At 52.5% G+C, this 15,419-nt stretch overlaps 1 protein-coding gene across 2 annotated transcripts in view; it reads right to left on the reverse strand.

Annotated features, from left to right (window-relative positions):
• TRIM62 (tripartite motif containing 62) overlaps nucleotides 1–13,405 on the reverse strand; it is a 36,271-nt gene extending 22,866 nt beyond the window's left edge. Inside the window, exons 1-2 of one of the 2 annotated variants that reach the window (XM_030823356.1) lie at nucleotides 13,304–13,362; nucleotides 12,335–12,866 (exon numbers count right to left, since the gene is read on the reverse strand). In XM_030823356.1, the coding sequence (XP_030679216.1) occupies nucleotides 12,335–12,742 (408 nt within the window). In that variant the 5' untranslated portion in view covers nucleotides 12,743–12,866; nucleotides 13,304–13,362. Of the gene's footprint in view, nucleotides 1–12,334 lie in introns of both variants that reach the window. The other variant, XM_003276397.4, reaches the window with a different exon arrangement.
• Between the last annotated feature and the right edge of the window lie 2,014 nt (nucleotides 13,406–15,419).

Raw genomic sequence — 15,419 nt, forward strand, 5'->3', positions numbered from 1 at the left:
TTACTAAGAGCTGAAAGTCATTCCTAGCATTCGTGTGCAGCTTGAGCGGACACAGTCCTCGGGGCAGAGGAATCTCGTTTGCCTAAGAGAGTAGAAAGACCGCTCCTCAGGTGCCTCTGCCAGCCTTGGGCTATCCGACCTGGGACACAGTGGCTGAGAGGCAGATGTTGAGGAGATGGGCTGAGTGCTACAGTTCTCCCCCTGGTGGTCCCCATGGGTCCACAGAAGACCCAGCACCCAGGCAGCTCTTCGGGATTTCTGAGAAATTGCCTTGGAGTCTGCGCTCCTCACATTGCCCAGGGCGCTCGAGAAACCTGGACGTTTCCTCCCTGATTCTGGAGTCAGGGAATAAGGACGGCGGGTTGCTCCTTCCTCCTGGATCCTGGGAGAATCGGAACACTCATTTGCCCATTCCACAAACGTGTGGTGAGACCTTGGGCCTCACATGGTGCTGGTCAGGGATGGGGAGAGATGAGGGGTGAGTCCTCAACATGATGCCACGAGGTGTGCATGTGTTGGGGTGACAGTCAGGGACACAGACACTTACAGGGAATGCTGCGATCGTGTTCGGAGATCCCCAACTTGCTCCTCTCCCCATATTCCCCATCTCAGTGAAGGGCACCCCTCCCCCAACTCCATCCCAGCCAGAAACCTCGGAGTGAGAGTCATCCTTGATTCCTACTGCCTCCAAACCAATCTAGTCCCAGGTTTGGTCTGGAATTTGTTCTCTCCTCCCTTTTCGTGCTGCCTCTGGTTCGGTTTTCATCACTTCTTTTCTGGGCTGTGGCCCCAGGCTCCTCCCTGCCTCTAGCGCTCCTGCTGCTCCAAGTACCCTGCACAGCAGCTGCAGTGATTGTTCTAAAGGGCAGATCTATAAATGCGTCCCCTTCTCACTCTCCCCATTGTGCCAGTCCGCAGAGTTCCACACTGTCTGAGAAGAAAGGCACAAAGCCTTAGGGCGACATTCAAGGCTCTTCACTGCTGGCCCCAACCTTTTTTTCTCCAGTCCTAGCTCTTGGTCCAGACGTGTGCTGTTCAATACGACACACGTGGCTATTTAAATTGCAATTAATTAAAATGAAATAAAATGGAAAACTCAGCTCCTCGGTTGCACTGGCCACATTTCAAGTGCTTGCCAGCCACCTGGGCTGCTGTATCACACAGTGCAGACACAGAACTGCCTGTTCTCCCAGAGAGTTCTAGTGGACAGTAGTGCTCCAGGCACACTGAGCCGCTCGCAGAGCTCTCCAGGCCTTTACACATCTCTCAAGACTCAGATCAAATGTCACCTCCCCTGGGAGTCCATGTCTCAAACTCTGCATGCACAGTGTCCCACACTTGTACCCAGATGGCACACACTGCATTTTAATTGCAAGGTTACCTGTCAATCTCCCCTACTAGGCCGGGCGCAGTGGCTCACACCTGTAATCCAAACCCTTTGGGAGGCTGAGGCAGGTGCATCACCTGAGGTCAGAAGTTCAAAACCAGCCTGGCCAACATGGCAAAACCCCATCTCTACTAAAAATACAAAAATTAGCTGGGCATGGTGGCGGGTGCCTGTAATCCTAGCTACTTGGGAGGCTGAGGCGCGAGAATTGCTTTAACCCAGGAGGTTGCAGTGAGCCAAGATCGTGTCACTGCACTCCAGCCTGGGTGACACAGTCCAGTCTCTTTAAAAAAAAAAATCTTCCCTACTAGATTGTACATTCCAGCTTGGGTGACAGAGCGAGACCCCATCTTTAAAAAAAAAAAAAAAACTCCCCTACTAGATTGTGGGCTCTTGAGGGCAAGGACTGTGGAAAGGGGAGATTTTCACAATCTCAGTATCTGGGACAGGGCCACACACCCCTGGCCTTGCTGAGTCTTCAGGATGTCCCTGCCCAGGGATGAGGCTAGGCTGGGTCAGAGTTCACCTCTGAAAGGGTGGGAGGGGAGAGAAGGCCCCCAGCAGGCAGAGTTCCCTGGGTGGGCTTGGTGCAGAGCCCAAAGGAACAGCTAACTTGGGAAAACCAAACCCTAGAGTCCAGAAGGTAGGACTTAGAAGGCTGCCTGAGCTGTGTCACCCCTCCCTGTCCAGCACGTTGGAGATTAGTTAGAAGACTGGCTCTACCTTGGTTAGAAGACTGGCTCTACCACCCATCGGGCTGTGTGACCCTAGGATGTCACCTAACCTCTCTGTGCCCCAGTGCCTTGTCTGAAAAATGGGGATAATCATATCTCCTAGGGTTGGGAAGGTAAAATGAGACAATGGTAAGAAGTGTTCGGCCTCACAGGGCACAGAGCCGGGCACACCCTGGGTGCTCAGGAGACAAAGCAGTCACTGTGTCCCGTATGCGGCTTCCCAGTCACTTCTTTGTGTCTTCATCCCTCACTGTGTCCAGTTGGCCCCTCCTTCCCTTCTCAGATGGCCAGAGCAGGAAGAGGCTGCAGGGACCATCTGGTCCAACCCCTTGGATTGCCAGGACAGGAAACACAGGCCCAAGGGAAGGGACCGACTGGCCCACGGCCACACAGCTTGACAGAGGAGAACAAACTGGAAATTTTACTCCAGCAGAGAGGTCACACAGGAAACTGGAGCCTGATAAACTCCCAAGTGATACAGCTTAACCCTGAGGAAGGACACGTAAAGGCAGAGACCCAGAACCAGAGGGGCCGGAGGCGGGTGTGGTTTGGGTTTGAATTTCACAGGCATCTTGTCACCTAATTCTCACAACAATCCACAAGGCTAGTAGTGTCTTTATGGCGTCCATCTCACAGAGGGGGAAACTGAGGCTAAGTGAGGTTAGGCAGCTTGCCTAAGTTCACACAGCTAGTAAGAGGCAGAGGGGAGGGTCTCAGTGGCTCCGAAAATCCATGTTCAGAATCTCTTGGCCTCCCTACCTCCCATGCAAATCAATGCAGCAAAAATTTCTGAGTACCCAGTGAGTGTCAGGCTTTGTGCTGGCCGCTCCAGGGGTGGGCCTATACATGGTCCTTGAAGAATCTGCAGTTAGTCGAGGAGGAAGAAACTTGAATAGGTAAAATACAAAGAAGAACAGGATAAACATGGAGGGCCTGCTAGGATCCAGTACAGCTGACAACACCTGGCTGTGCTCACAGCGCCCTCCCTTTGGAAACCTTGGTTTCCAAATCTGTAAAGTAAGGTCTTATTTTTATTTTTATTTTTTTTGAGACAGAATCTCGCTCTGTAACCCAGGCTGGGGTGTAGTGGTGCGATCTTGGCTCACTACAACCTCTGCCTCCCAGGTTCAAGTGATACTCCTGCCTCAGCATCCTGAGTAGCTGGGATTATAGGCGCCCGCCACCACGCCTGGCTAATTTTTGTATTTTTAGTAGAGATGGGGTTTCACCATGTTGGCCAGGCTGGTCTTGAACTCCTGACCTCAAGTGATCCGCCTACCTTGGCCTCCCAAAGTGCTGGGATTACAGGCATCAGCCATGGCGCCGGGCCTCTAATCTACTAACTAAGGCCTAACAGCACCTGCTCCATAGGCTTGCTCTGGGAATGAAATGACTTAATTCATGACCTGACATGACGTACAGGGTGAGCTCGATCAATCTGAGTTGTCATTATCATCATAGTAACTATATGTAAAGTTGGGACTCAGAACTGGGGGAGCTTCAAGGAAGGAGTTTGTTTCTGATGGAAGGACAAAGGAAGATAGATGGCCAGGGTTCCTTCAAGTCTCCAGGATGGGCCAGGGCATTGCAGGTGGGGAGAACAGGTTGGGTAGGGGCCCACCCTCACGTGTGCAGGAAGTGGGGGTGGTTGAGGATGGCTGCAGCCAGGCATGTGACAGGTGGGTGGAGTCCCAAGCTGGAAAGGCCAGTTGGAGCTAGCTAGGGTAGGGGTGGGCACTGGAGGAGGCCTTGAATGTCAGCTTGGGAGAGTTGGATTCCACAGGGCCCCATCGGAGCGGGGGTGGGCAGGGCAGGATGAGGTGAGTGGGGAGGACACACCTCAGAGGGTGGGGCTGTGGAGTCTGCGCAGCCCTGAGCACACAGTTATACAAATAGGCCAGCTTTGAGGCTCTGGGGTTCTTTATTGGTATGAAGAAGCCAGGACTAGGGCAGCAGAGGAGTTGAGGGGCACAGAGAGGCAGGGCTCAAATGTTCCCAAGGCCAGATCTCTCCTGCTGTGAGGCCATCCCTCCTTCTGGCCCGGGGGACGAAGCAGCTGTGGAAAGCCATCTCAGCTCTGGCTTCAGGGACTCTTCATCAGATAAGCCTGTGTTCAAATCCTGACCGTATGACTTGCGCTCAGGGCTGACCTCCACAAGCTTTCACAGTGTTGTGATGAAGGCCAAGTGAGATGGCACCGATGACATGGCCCAGCACGGTGCTGCACACAGTAGGTGCTCAAGCCTCTCCTCTTCTCCATGCCTGGATACTGCTGTCTCTTTCCCTCTCTGACCCGAGGATGCCAGAAACCTGACCGTGACAAACTTGAACTCGCCTCTCCCTTTCCTCCCCCAGCCCCAATCCCTCATCTACACCTAGAACCGGATGCTCCTGGTCCTCCCAACAGACCGGAGTTCTTCTATATCTTCGAGCCCCAACCCTCCTTGCGCACTTCCGAACCACACAATCTCTGGCAACATCTGGCCACTCCCTGCTTCTAGGGTCTCCCACCAGCTCCCCTGGCACACTGCTCCAGAGTGCTTGGTCCATCATGCAGACCTGGCCGGGCTACACTTGCCTGCTCACATCTGTTTCTGGCTTCCTAGCATGTTAAGGATCAAGCTCAGTGGGTGCATGCATGTGTGTGTGTGAGTTTGTATGTGCATGCATGTGTATGTGTGTACATGTGTGTGTGCATGTGTGTGCACATTCAAGCATTCAAAGCCCTTCCTGAGCTGGTCAAGCCTTGCTCTTCCATTCTTACCTCCTCCTGCCACACCCTCCCCTCCAGCCACAACGAACCACCTGAATGTGTGCTCACCTCCATGCCTGTCCCTGGTCACACTCAGATAGCCTGAGTTCAAGTTTCAGCTTCAGAGACACATAGTGGTTTTCTGACCTTAAGCACAGTTTCTTTCTTTTCTTTTTTCCCCTAATTAAAAAAAAATTTTTTTAGAGACAAGGGCTCACTCTGTCACCTAGGCTGAAGTGCAGTGGTGCAATCATAGCTCACTATAGCCTCAAACTCCTGGGGCTCAAGTAATCCTCCTGCCTCAACCTCCCAAGTATCTAGCACCACAGGCATGCACCATGCCTGGATAATTTTTAAAAATTTATTGTAGAGATGGGGTCTCTCTGTGTTGCCCAGGATGGTCTCGAACTCCTAGCTTCTGGCCTCAAATGATCCTCCCGCCTTGGCCTCCCAAGAGCTGGGATTAGAAGCATAAGCCGCTGTGCTCAGCCTCTTTTTTAAAAAAAATTTATTGAGGTAAAATATACGTATATAACTTATCATCTTTACCATTTTTAAGTGTACAATTCAGAGGTAGTAAATACATTTATATTCTTTTTCCCCCTTTCTTCCTCCCCCTGCTTCTCCCTTCTCCCTTTCCAGGCCCTTAGGCACAGTTTCTGTTTTTCCTTTTTGGTTTTTTGAGACAGGGTCTCACTCTGTTGCCCAGGCTGGCTGGAGTGCAGTGGCACCATCACAGCCCACTGCAGTTTCAACCTCCTGGGCTCAAGTGATCCTTCCACCTCAGCCTCCCAAATAGCTGGGACTACAGGTGCATGAAACCATGCCTGGCTAATTTTTTTGTATTTTTTGTAGAGATAGGGTTTTGCCATGTTGCCCAGACTGGTCTCGAACTTCTGGGCTCAAGCAATCCTCCTGCCTTGACCTCTCAAAGTACTGGAATTACAGGTGTGAGCTACTGTGCCCAGCCAGGCATAGTTTCTGAGCCTCAGTTTCTCCACTTATAAAATGGGGCAATGAGATCCATCTCATAGGGTTACTGTTAGAATTAAATGAGAGGCAGGCTGGGGGAGAGAGAGAGAAGGAGAGCGTGCCTGCCTGTCAAAGCCTTGAACCCGGTCCTTGGAACAATCTGCACCAGGCTGTGCATGTTTTTATTCCCTCTCTCCATAACATCTTTCTTTCTGCTCCCTGGCCTGAAGCACTCAGCATATCTTTTAGGATTCAGCTCAACAGAGCAAGCTTCAGTTACAGCAACCTACCAGTTTATGGGCCTATCTCTCAGGACCACAGAGGGCCCGGTCTTGTATAGTTCTCTCCTGGGCCCAACACAGGGCTGGCCCTCTGTAGCCATGGCACAGATACTGACTAAAGGAATTACGTGTTTGTGTACATATATATGTACACACACTATATATATATGTACACACACACGTATATGTATATGCATATGATGTATATGTATATGTGTATGTATATGTATTTTTTTTAAGATGGAGTCTTGCTCTGTCACCCAGGCTGGAGTGTAGTGGAATGATCTCGGCTCACTGCAACCTCTGCCTCCCGGGTTCAAGCGATTCTCATGCCTCAGCCTCCCGAGTAGCTGGGATTACAGGCGCGTGCCACGAATGGCCAGCTAATTTTTTTTTTTGTATTTTTAGTAGAGACGGGGGTTTCATCATGTTGGCCAGGCTGATCTCAAACTCAGGTGATCCGCCTGCCTTGGCCTCCTGAAGTGCTGGGATTACAGGCGTGGGCCACTGTGCCCGGCCCAGAAATTATTAAATGAATCCCTGAATCCAAGACAGAACTCACCTCCAAATCCTCATCATCCACTCTGAGTGTTCAAGCAGAGATGGGGATCAGGAAGGTAAATGGCACTGGGAAAACAACACTGGACTGAGAGTCGGGAGAACTGAGCTCTGATCTCACCCTGGGCAAGGGGGTCTCCCCATCTGCGAAGTGGGGAGCCTGTCAACTAGATGGTTTCTCAGGTTCCTCCCCATCTGGGTGCTCCCTGGGACAGTTGGCGTGTTGGGAAGGAGGGTGAATTCTGAGTCAGAAAGACCAGTTTGAATCTCAGCTCTTCCTCCTACTTGAAGTGTGATCTTGGGAAGGTTACTGAGTCTCTCAGCCTCGTTTTCTTCATCTGTGACATGGTACTGATCTCAGTCCCACTCAGGGAGTAGGGAACGAAAAAATCCTTGTGAGGATCAAATGCCCATAACACAGCAGCTGGCACACAGTAAGTCCCCCATAACTTAGTGTCCCCAAAACTTGGGCTATAACTTTTTAGAGTCGTTGTTTCATCATTGTTAGTCCCTACCAGGTCTCTTTTCTTTCTATAAAATAAACATCTTGGGGTCCCCAATGTCGGCCCTAAGTTTCTACACTGTGGCCCGTGCTCAGCCAAGGTATCCTGGCTGCCCAGACACCTGTGCGGAGGGATGTGGAGATGCCAGCGGCCAGCTCTGAGTTTGACCCACAGCCAGCTTTGCCCTCACAGAGGCTGCTGTTGGCATAGAAATCCTGCCCTCTCCTTGGAAAAGTAACAGCAGAGCCACTTCCCCACAACACAGACAACCCAGCTGCCTTCCTGTCTATGCTACAAAATAAAGTGCCTCTGAATCTCTCATTTCTTTGGATATTTAGCAACTCATTCTCTCTCTTTATACATAAAGCAGGAGGGCTAGTTTTTACTTCCATTTCTCAGATTGGGTAAGAGGGTGTCACCCCCTCTCCTGGAAGAAACCAGAGCTGGGATTTGAACCTGGCCCCCAGCCCCGCTCCCTCCTTGGGTGGCTGCCTTGGTGTCACTGGATCACCATACCCCGGCTGCCAGGGCTTGTGTCCGAGGCTGATCCACTGCTGTCTTCTCTGGCATGAAGGAAGCCTTGGGAAGGGCTCCAATGGTCACATGAGGCCTGGAGGGGGCGGCTGAGACTGAATCGGATCCCTTCTCTGGGGGTTAGGAACCTGAGATGGCCAGAGAGCCGGATGCCACGCCTGCTCTGACCAAGATGACGTCCCAACCACCTGCCCTTGGGGCATCAGCTGGCACAGATGGCCTAGCCCTGTCAATACAGGACAGGCAGGGTGGCTGGGAGACAATTACCCAGCCCTCAGAGGTAGCTAAGGGACGATATGTGGCCTAGTCAGACTGGCTTCAAATGCTAGGCCTGCCATTTACCAGCTGGGTGACCAAATGAGTCACTTAATTCCTCTGAGTCTGTTTCTTCATCAGTAAAAGAAATAGATAACAGTACCATCCCACAGGGTGCTATGAAGATTAAATGAGGTAATGCAAGAAAAGCTCTCAGTGCAGTCCCAGGCATTCAGACCGGGCTCAGTGAGTATTGGCTGAGAAGCCCTGAGCTCTGGGAATGGGCTCCGTCCCTCCACTTTGCTCAGTGGTCCAGGTGCTCAGCAGGGGAGGTGGGGAGGAAGACACCAACACACATACACATGCACACACACACACGCACACACACACACGCACACATGTACGCACACACACACATGCACACACGTACGCACACACACATGCACACACATGCACACACACAGCACACACGCACACACACACATGCACACACATGCACATGCACACCCACAGTTACATAAAAATCCTTAGAACTATATAGTAGCTTCTGCCATGTTTCATGGGGTATGATTATGGGGGGAGACTTTAAATTTTACATTATACAGCTCTGCTTCTTATGTTAATTTTATAATCAGAATAAAGATATTTAAAAAGAGTTTTGGGTGCCCACTGTGCCAGGCACAGTACTAGGCACTTCTGATAAAGGATCCCTAACCCTCACAACACCCTTCCCTGGAATGTCATATCCTCGTGTTATAGATGAACCTTAGAGAAGGAGCCTTAGAGAAGAAAAGTGATGTGACCAAGGACACACAGCATGTCAGGATCTGACCCCTGTGATGGAATCTGGAGTACAAAGCAATTGTGCTTAATAGGTCAGGGAAGGCTTCACAGAGGAGGTGATATTTGACCTGAAGTTTTAAAGTTGAGTAGGACTTCTTTAGGTCAGGTTTCTCAACTAGAGGTGATTTTGACTCTAGGAGACATGTGTTAATGCTTGGAGATGGTTTTGATTGTCACAACTTGGGGGGTGGGTGGAGTTTGCTACTGGCATCTAGTGGGTAGAGGCCAGGGATGCTGCCAGACTTCCTATAACACACAAGATGGCCCTGCACAACAGTTATCTAGCCCCAAATGTCGGTAGTGCCGAGCACGATGTAACCTACTATAGCTGTCATTTATTGAGTGCAGTTAGGTGCCGAGTGCAGTACTAAGTTTTTATAAACATCATCTTGTTTAATCCTAATATAATTACTTCCATGCTGTCCATGAAGGACCCGAGGCTCAGAGATGGTAACTAATCTTCCCGAAGTCACACAGTAAATGGTAGAGCCAGGATTGAGATTACCTGAGTACAAAGCAGGGCTCTTAATTTCTCTGCTCTGATGCCTCAAGGATTTATAATAAGTGTAAAAGCTCCAGGCCAACTGCTAGGTAGGGTGTTGGGAGACTCCAGGTGAGTATAGGCCCAGCGTCCTCTGGCTTCCAGGCCTTGGGCACATCCCCTTCCTCCTTCTCCCTCTCCTGTTTCCCCATCTGTCAAGTGGATGTGGCACCAGATGATCTGCATGGCTCTGTGTCTGTAATTCTGCAGGAGAAGGGCCCCAGCTCCATCAGCTGCTGGGAGAGAAGGGGATGTGAGGGTGGGTTCAGCCTTATTTCTGCTGCATAAATAGCCAATAAGCCTTGCCTTCCCCATGTGGAGGGAGAGGCAGGTGGGGTGGAGGGTGCCTTGAATCTCGCCCAGCAGCGCATCCTCTCTGGATGGGAGGCAGATTTCTCTGCCACCAAATTGCCAGGCCCAGAGGACATACTATAAAGCAAGGCCTCCTTCTCGGGCCAGAGAGGAGAGTCTGGGCATTCACTCAGCTGGGCACATGAGCTCTCACAGGCAGAAACAGAAAAGGTGGGCTGTATGTTATTCCAGCCCGTACTGTGTGCCTTCGAACCTCAAATAGCAGGTTAATCCCAGGTCAGTCTCACAAAAGTCCTGGTAGGAAGGAAGCATCCCCACCCCATTGTACAGACAGGGCATCAACGTTTACATGAAGTGACTCACCAAGGTGCACACAGTGCCCACAGCAGGTTGGGAACCCAAGTGTGTCCAACCCCAGGACAGTGCGCTAGAGAGTAAGCAAGTGGCAATCCTGTTTTACTTTTCACCCAATAATGAAGCATTTCAATAATATTTGTAGGTAATACATGTTCAATTTCTCCTGTGTCCCCCAGGTCATGGGATAGAGTACAGAAGCCCAACATACAGTAATTTGGATTTCCTGGTTTGCAGACAGGAGAACCAAGGCTCTGACGCAGAGGCTAGAAGGTCAGACAAGGAGGGGAGAGATCAGAGAAGAGGGATCTGGGTCAGGCTGTGCCCTATAGCCCTGGCTCTCTCACTGTCTGGAAGTGTGGCCTTGGGCAAGTCACATCACTTCTCCAGGCCTCACTTTCCACCCCTACATGATGAAGAGGTTGGACAGATGGTTTCAGACAGAGTCCCTTCAAACCCTTCCTGCTTATGTGACTCCATAGATGGGGAGAGGGACAGCAGCAGCACCTAGCACGACGGCTCTGGGGGTGGAGGGCCAAGCCTTGTGCAGGCTTGCAGAGGCCCAGGCCCTTGCTCACCCTCTGATGGGGCCTTCATCCTCAGACAGCTAGACTGGAAGGGAGTCAGTTGTAGTTTCGAGATAAAAGGGACAGGGAAGGGGCGATGGTGAACAGGGGCCATTTCTCCTGAGGCCCATGGGCATCTGCTGGGTGCAGGCCTACTCAAAGACTAGTGTGTGGAGGGGTTGGGAGCCCCTACAATACAGGGGAAAGTAGTTATTTAGTTTCTGTTTGAGTATCTCGAGGCCAGAGAGCTCATTACCTCCCAAGTTAGCCCACTCCATTTTCATAAAATGTTTGAGGCAAAGACCTTCTGCTTCCAAACACTCCACAGTCTGGTCCAGCTTAGGCCAGGGTTGGTCATTCTTTCATTCATTCATTCAGCCTTATACTGGTGTGTACTGTGGGCCAGGCCTTGCACCAGGCCTTGGGGCCATAGATAGGAGAAATAAGATTCTGTCTATGGCCTTAGAGAACTACGTGCTTGACTAGTATCCCAAAGCCAGGAACATGGGACTGCTGGATTTAAGTGACTTAGCTTGAAAAAAGGATTCCAGGCCCAAATAAGCTTGGGAACCATTTTATTAAACACAGTAAAATAGATTTATTTGCAACAAGATTTCTCTAAGCTTTTAATATGCAAATGCACACTGAAAATTCTCCAAGGGGGTGGGTATAAAAAATATACTACATGTCCCATACTTATTAATAGACAGCATTTGGGGAAATGCAGTTCTAGTGCTTTTTTTTTTGACCAGTGGAGCTTGGAGAAGGCTTCATAGAGAGGACATTTGAGCAAGGCCTTAAAAGTTGAGTAGGAGTTTGTCAGTGAAGACAGGAAGTCTTAAGGGAGACCGATTAGAGTTCTGTGCCAACTATACTTCAGGTCACTCTGCATGTACCTTTTCACTTAGTCTTCAAAAGTCCTGTTGTGGGGGACAGAGCCGAAGAGGTCATCAAAAACCCCTAGAGACTCCTAGAGGTCTAGCCCCTCCCTTCTTGAATCACCTTACATCTGGGCCTTATTCTCCAAATCTTTACCTTTAAGTCCTGGCCCCACTCAACCTGGCCTCTACTCTGGCTTAAACCTAAACTTGTTGTAGAATATCTGGACCTGATCTCAGTCTTAACCCCTCATACACCTTGGCCTAACCCTCGGCACTCAAACCTGCCCTCTCAGCAGTTTGGCACCCTAACTTATACCCCTCTATTAGGTTTCACCCTTACCTGTCCAGCACATTCTAGCCCCCGTACTCCCCTTAGTCCTGATGCACATCTGATCCAGTCTCCGCCCCCACAGAACCCCCAGCCTGCCAGAGCTCAGCTACCCGGTTTAATACAGACCCATCCTGGCGGCCTCGCCCTCAGTCTGACAGTGGCCCTGCCTTTGCCCAACTCTGATTCCGCTTCGTCCGCAACCCTGCCCCAGCCCAGTATCTGGTCCAGTTCTGATCTCACTTGTTTCCGCCGTCCCAACCGCATCCCCGGCTTCTCCCTAACCGCGGACCAGCCCGTACTCCAGGTCTGTCTGAGATCCCGCCGGGTCCGGACTGCCCAAGGTCCCGCCCCCACGGCCCCGCCCCTCCCTGCCCCGCGTTACTCCTGATAGGGCCCTGACCCTGCCGGCGGCCCCGCCCCGGGACCATTCTGACTGGGTCCGGCCCGCGGTCCAGCCCTGACCCCACCCCCGGCCCGGCCCCACCTCCAGCCCGGCCCCGCCCCTGCCCCAGGCCGGCCCGGCAGCGCACCTGCAGCTCCTCGAAGGCGTCGTCGATGCCAGTGACCTGATGCTGCTCGTGCAGCGCAGGCTCGTCGCAGAAGAAGCAGAGCAGCGCGCGGTCCGTGAGGCAGAAGAGCTTGACCTTGTCGTGCGCCTGGCAGGGTCGCGCGGCGCGGCGCGCGTTGAGGATGGCGTCCAGCGGGAAGGCGCTGTAGCGCTCCACGATGTTGGCCAGCTTGAGGCTGGGCGCCAGCGCGGGCTCGGCGAACGTGCGCCGGCACTCCGGGCAGTCGCGGGCGCCCTGCGCCTCCTGCCGCACCCAGTGCTCGGTGATGCAGCGGCGGCAGAAGTAGTGCTCGCAGCCCAGGCTCACCGGGTCCTGGTAGATGCTCAGGCAGATGGAGCACAGCAGCTCGTCCTTGAGGCTGCACGCCATGGCGCCGGGGGCAGCAGAGAGGGGGGCCCGAGGGGCAGGGGGGCGGCTGAGAGAGCGCGGCGCTGTCGGAGGCAGCACCGAGGGCTGGGCGCGGGGACGAGGCCCGCACAGGCAGGGGTAGGAGCTACCGGAGAAGGGAGGGGGTGGTGTCCGGAAGGAGGGTAACGCGAGGAAGGGGTGCGCGGCTGAGACTCCCTGGGACGCCAGCCCGGGAGGGCGGTCTAGAGGTAGTGGGAAGCTCAAGGCGATGGGCGCTGGGAGGAGGCTGTGAGCGGCTGAGGGACGGAGATCCTGGCGGGGAGGTTCTAGGGGGCGGGGCAGTCCTAAGGGATAGGAGCTGGGAGAAGGGGATCCCGGAGCGGGGTGGAGCCCTTGAGGGGGTCGAAATCCCGGGGTGGGGGCGGTGCGGGGAGGGCGAGAAGCTGGGGATGGGGAATCCTGAGGGAGGGGGCAGCCAGGCCGAGCCGTACATTGGCTGTGACCGGCAGAGAAGAGGAGGGGTGCCGGCCCGCTCCGCTGCCGGATCCCGGCCCCAAACCCTGGCCCAGCGCGACCCCTTACCCCCGCGGGCTTAGCAGCCACCGCTTCGGTCCAGCGCAGCCTCTCAACCCGGAACCAGCCGAATCGGAGCTGCCGGTGGCCGCGGCTGCCTCCCCGCCCCCGTGGGCGGGACCCAAGCAACTCCGCCCCCGCAGCGGGCGGGGGCGGGGCGGGGCCACCAGCCGGTTGACACCCCCCCCCCGCCCCGCCCCGCCCCGCCCCCACCATCCTCCAGCTCCCGGGGAAGCGAAGCCCCGCTGTTCCTTCGGGGGGTGTACTTGGAACTGCATCCAGGTCTCGCTTAGGGTCCCCGCGGCGAGGCGGAGCTGCTAATTTGAGAGCACAACAGATAAACAAGGAGCATCCTTCTGGATCATCGATTTGAAGATGTAGAAAAAAATCATATTTTGTATTAAAACGAACAAGAGTATGTTTGGAATACAACTTCTGCATAAAATATAAAGATAAAACTCTTGAAATGCCCTGCTTGCTTAGAGCAAGTTCGAGGCCCTCACACTCCTAAGCCCTGGGGTCCCATTTCCTCTTCACTTTCTTAAGGAGTGCTTGGGGAGAAGTTTGGAAAGCCCTGGCTAACATCTGGCCCGGGAGGCTGCCTCCATTGGCAAACAGTTCTGGAGTGTTGTATTTGTGTGTGTGTGTGTGTGTGTGTGGTGTGTGTGTAAGGGGGTGAGGGGTGGAGCAGGAGAGAGGGAGAAAAAGTAATGGGAGAACTTGTCTTGTGTGCCAGATGGAGAGGGATAAGGGATTTCTAGGCAAAGGAGACAGCCTGTCCAAAAGCATAGAGGCGTGAAAGGGGAGGGCGCAGTGAAGGAAGTTCGAGTAATTCTGTACTGTTGGGGGGTGGGGTGGAGAAGGAGCCTGGGTGGGCTGGAGGGCATTGTGGGTCATGGTAAAGAATTTCTTGAAGGCATGGGGCTTTCAGGCAAGGGAATGACCTGGTCCGATTGGGTTTCAGGAAGTCTCGGAGATAATAATTATATCATCTGCAAGGTGAAGAAGACAGGGAACTTTTCCAATGTGTCTGCGCATGCAGAGCACTCAGCACACAGTAAAGGTGTGTAGCTGAATAACCGCATCAACGCCATGGGTTGCAGGAGGAAGGAAAGACTGGGCACCTCTAAGGTGCTGTTGTCATAGTGCCTGCAGGAGGCGAGACCCAAACTGGGGCCCCAGCAGTGGGTAAGGAGAGAAGACTAGGGTATTGCAAGTACAGACACGGTGACATTTGGTGATGGTTGGATACGGGGGTGTGAGAAATGAGCCATAGAGGGTGGCTACCAGTTTCTGCCTCCTCCAGAAATATGTTCATTGGTGTTAAACTTCATTGAGGTACAGTTTATGAAAAAGCTCTCAGTTTACTTCTCTATTGTTAACACTTTCTCTATCACACCCTCATCTGGCCCAGAATCTCCATCATTGGCAGAAAAATAGTTCGTTGCTCATGCAACAGCAATTTCTTGACTTTTTCTTATGGGCAGAGCCCTGATTTTGTTCAGGTGGCCCCCTTCTCCAAGTGACCCAAAGAAGGCTGACCCCAGCCCATTTCCAGGAGTGAGTCTTGTTTGGTCCAAGTCCGTTATGGTGGTCTCATTCCTCTTGCCCGTGATGGTTTGGGCAGGTCCAGCCTGAAAAACTAAAAGGGAAGCCTATGGCAGACAGGCGAATTCAGGAAATGGTCTCTTTACTTTGCAAAACAGTCTGCCCCCTTTGCTGGGATATGTTTGGTGGCAATGCTTGGAATTGCAGCAGCCATCTTGCTCCCAGTCTGAGGATGCAGCAAATACAGAAGGGAGGGCAAGGCCAAGAGAGTCCTAGCGAAGATAAGCTTTTATTCTGATGCAGAGTCTGGACTTCAGGATATGTGAGATGGTCCATCTTATTGCATAAGCCAGTTTAATAGTAGTGCATTGTCACTTTGCAACCCAGAGAATCCCAACTGATATACTGACGTGCACCCCTAATGAGGGGGTGGGGAAGGTGAACAGGGCAGAGTCTAAATTATTGAAGCATTTGAAATGAAATGAAAAAAAAAAGGCTTGATGATGGATGAAACAGTGACTTCATTATTCAACATGTATTTACTGATGCTGACTCCAAGCAGGTCTTTGTGAGGAGG

The sequence above is a fragment of the Nomascus leucogenys genome, chromosome 12 (genome assembly GCF_006542625.1).
Source record: "Nomascus leucogenys isolate Asia chromosome 12, Asia_NLE_v1, whole genome shotgun sequence".
Lineage (NCBI taxonomy): Eukaryota > Metazoa > Chordata > Mammalia > Primates > Hylobatidae > Nomascus > Nomascus leucogenys.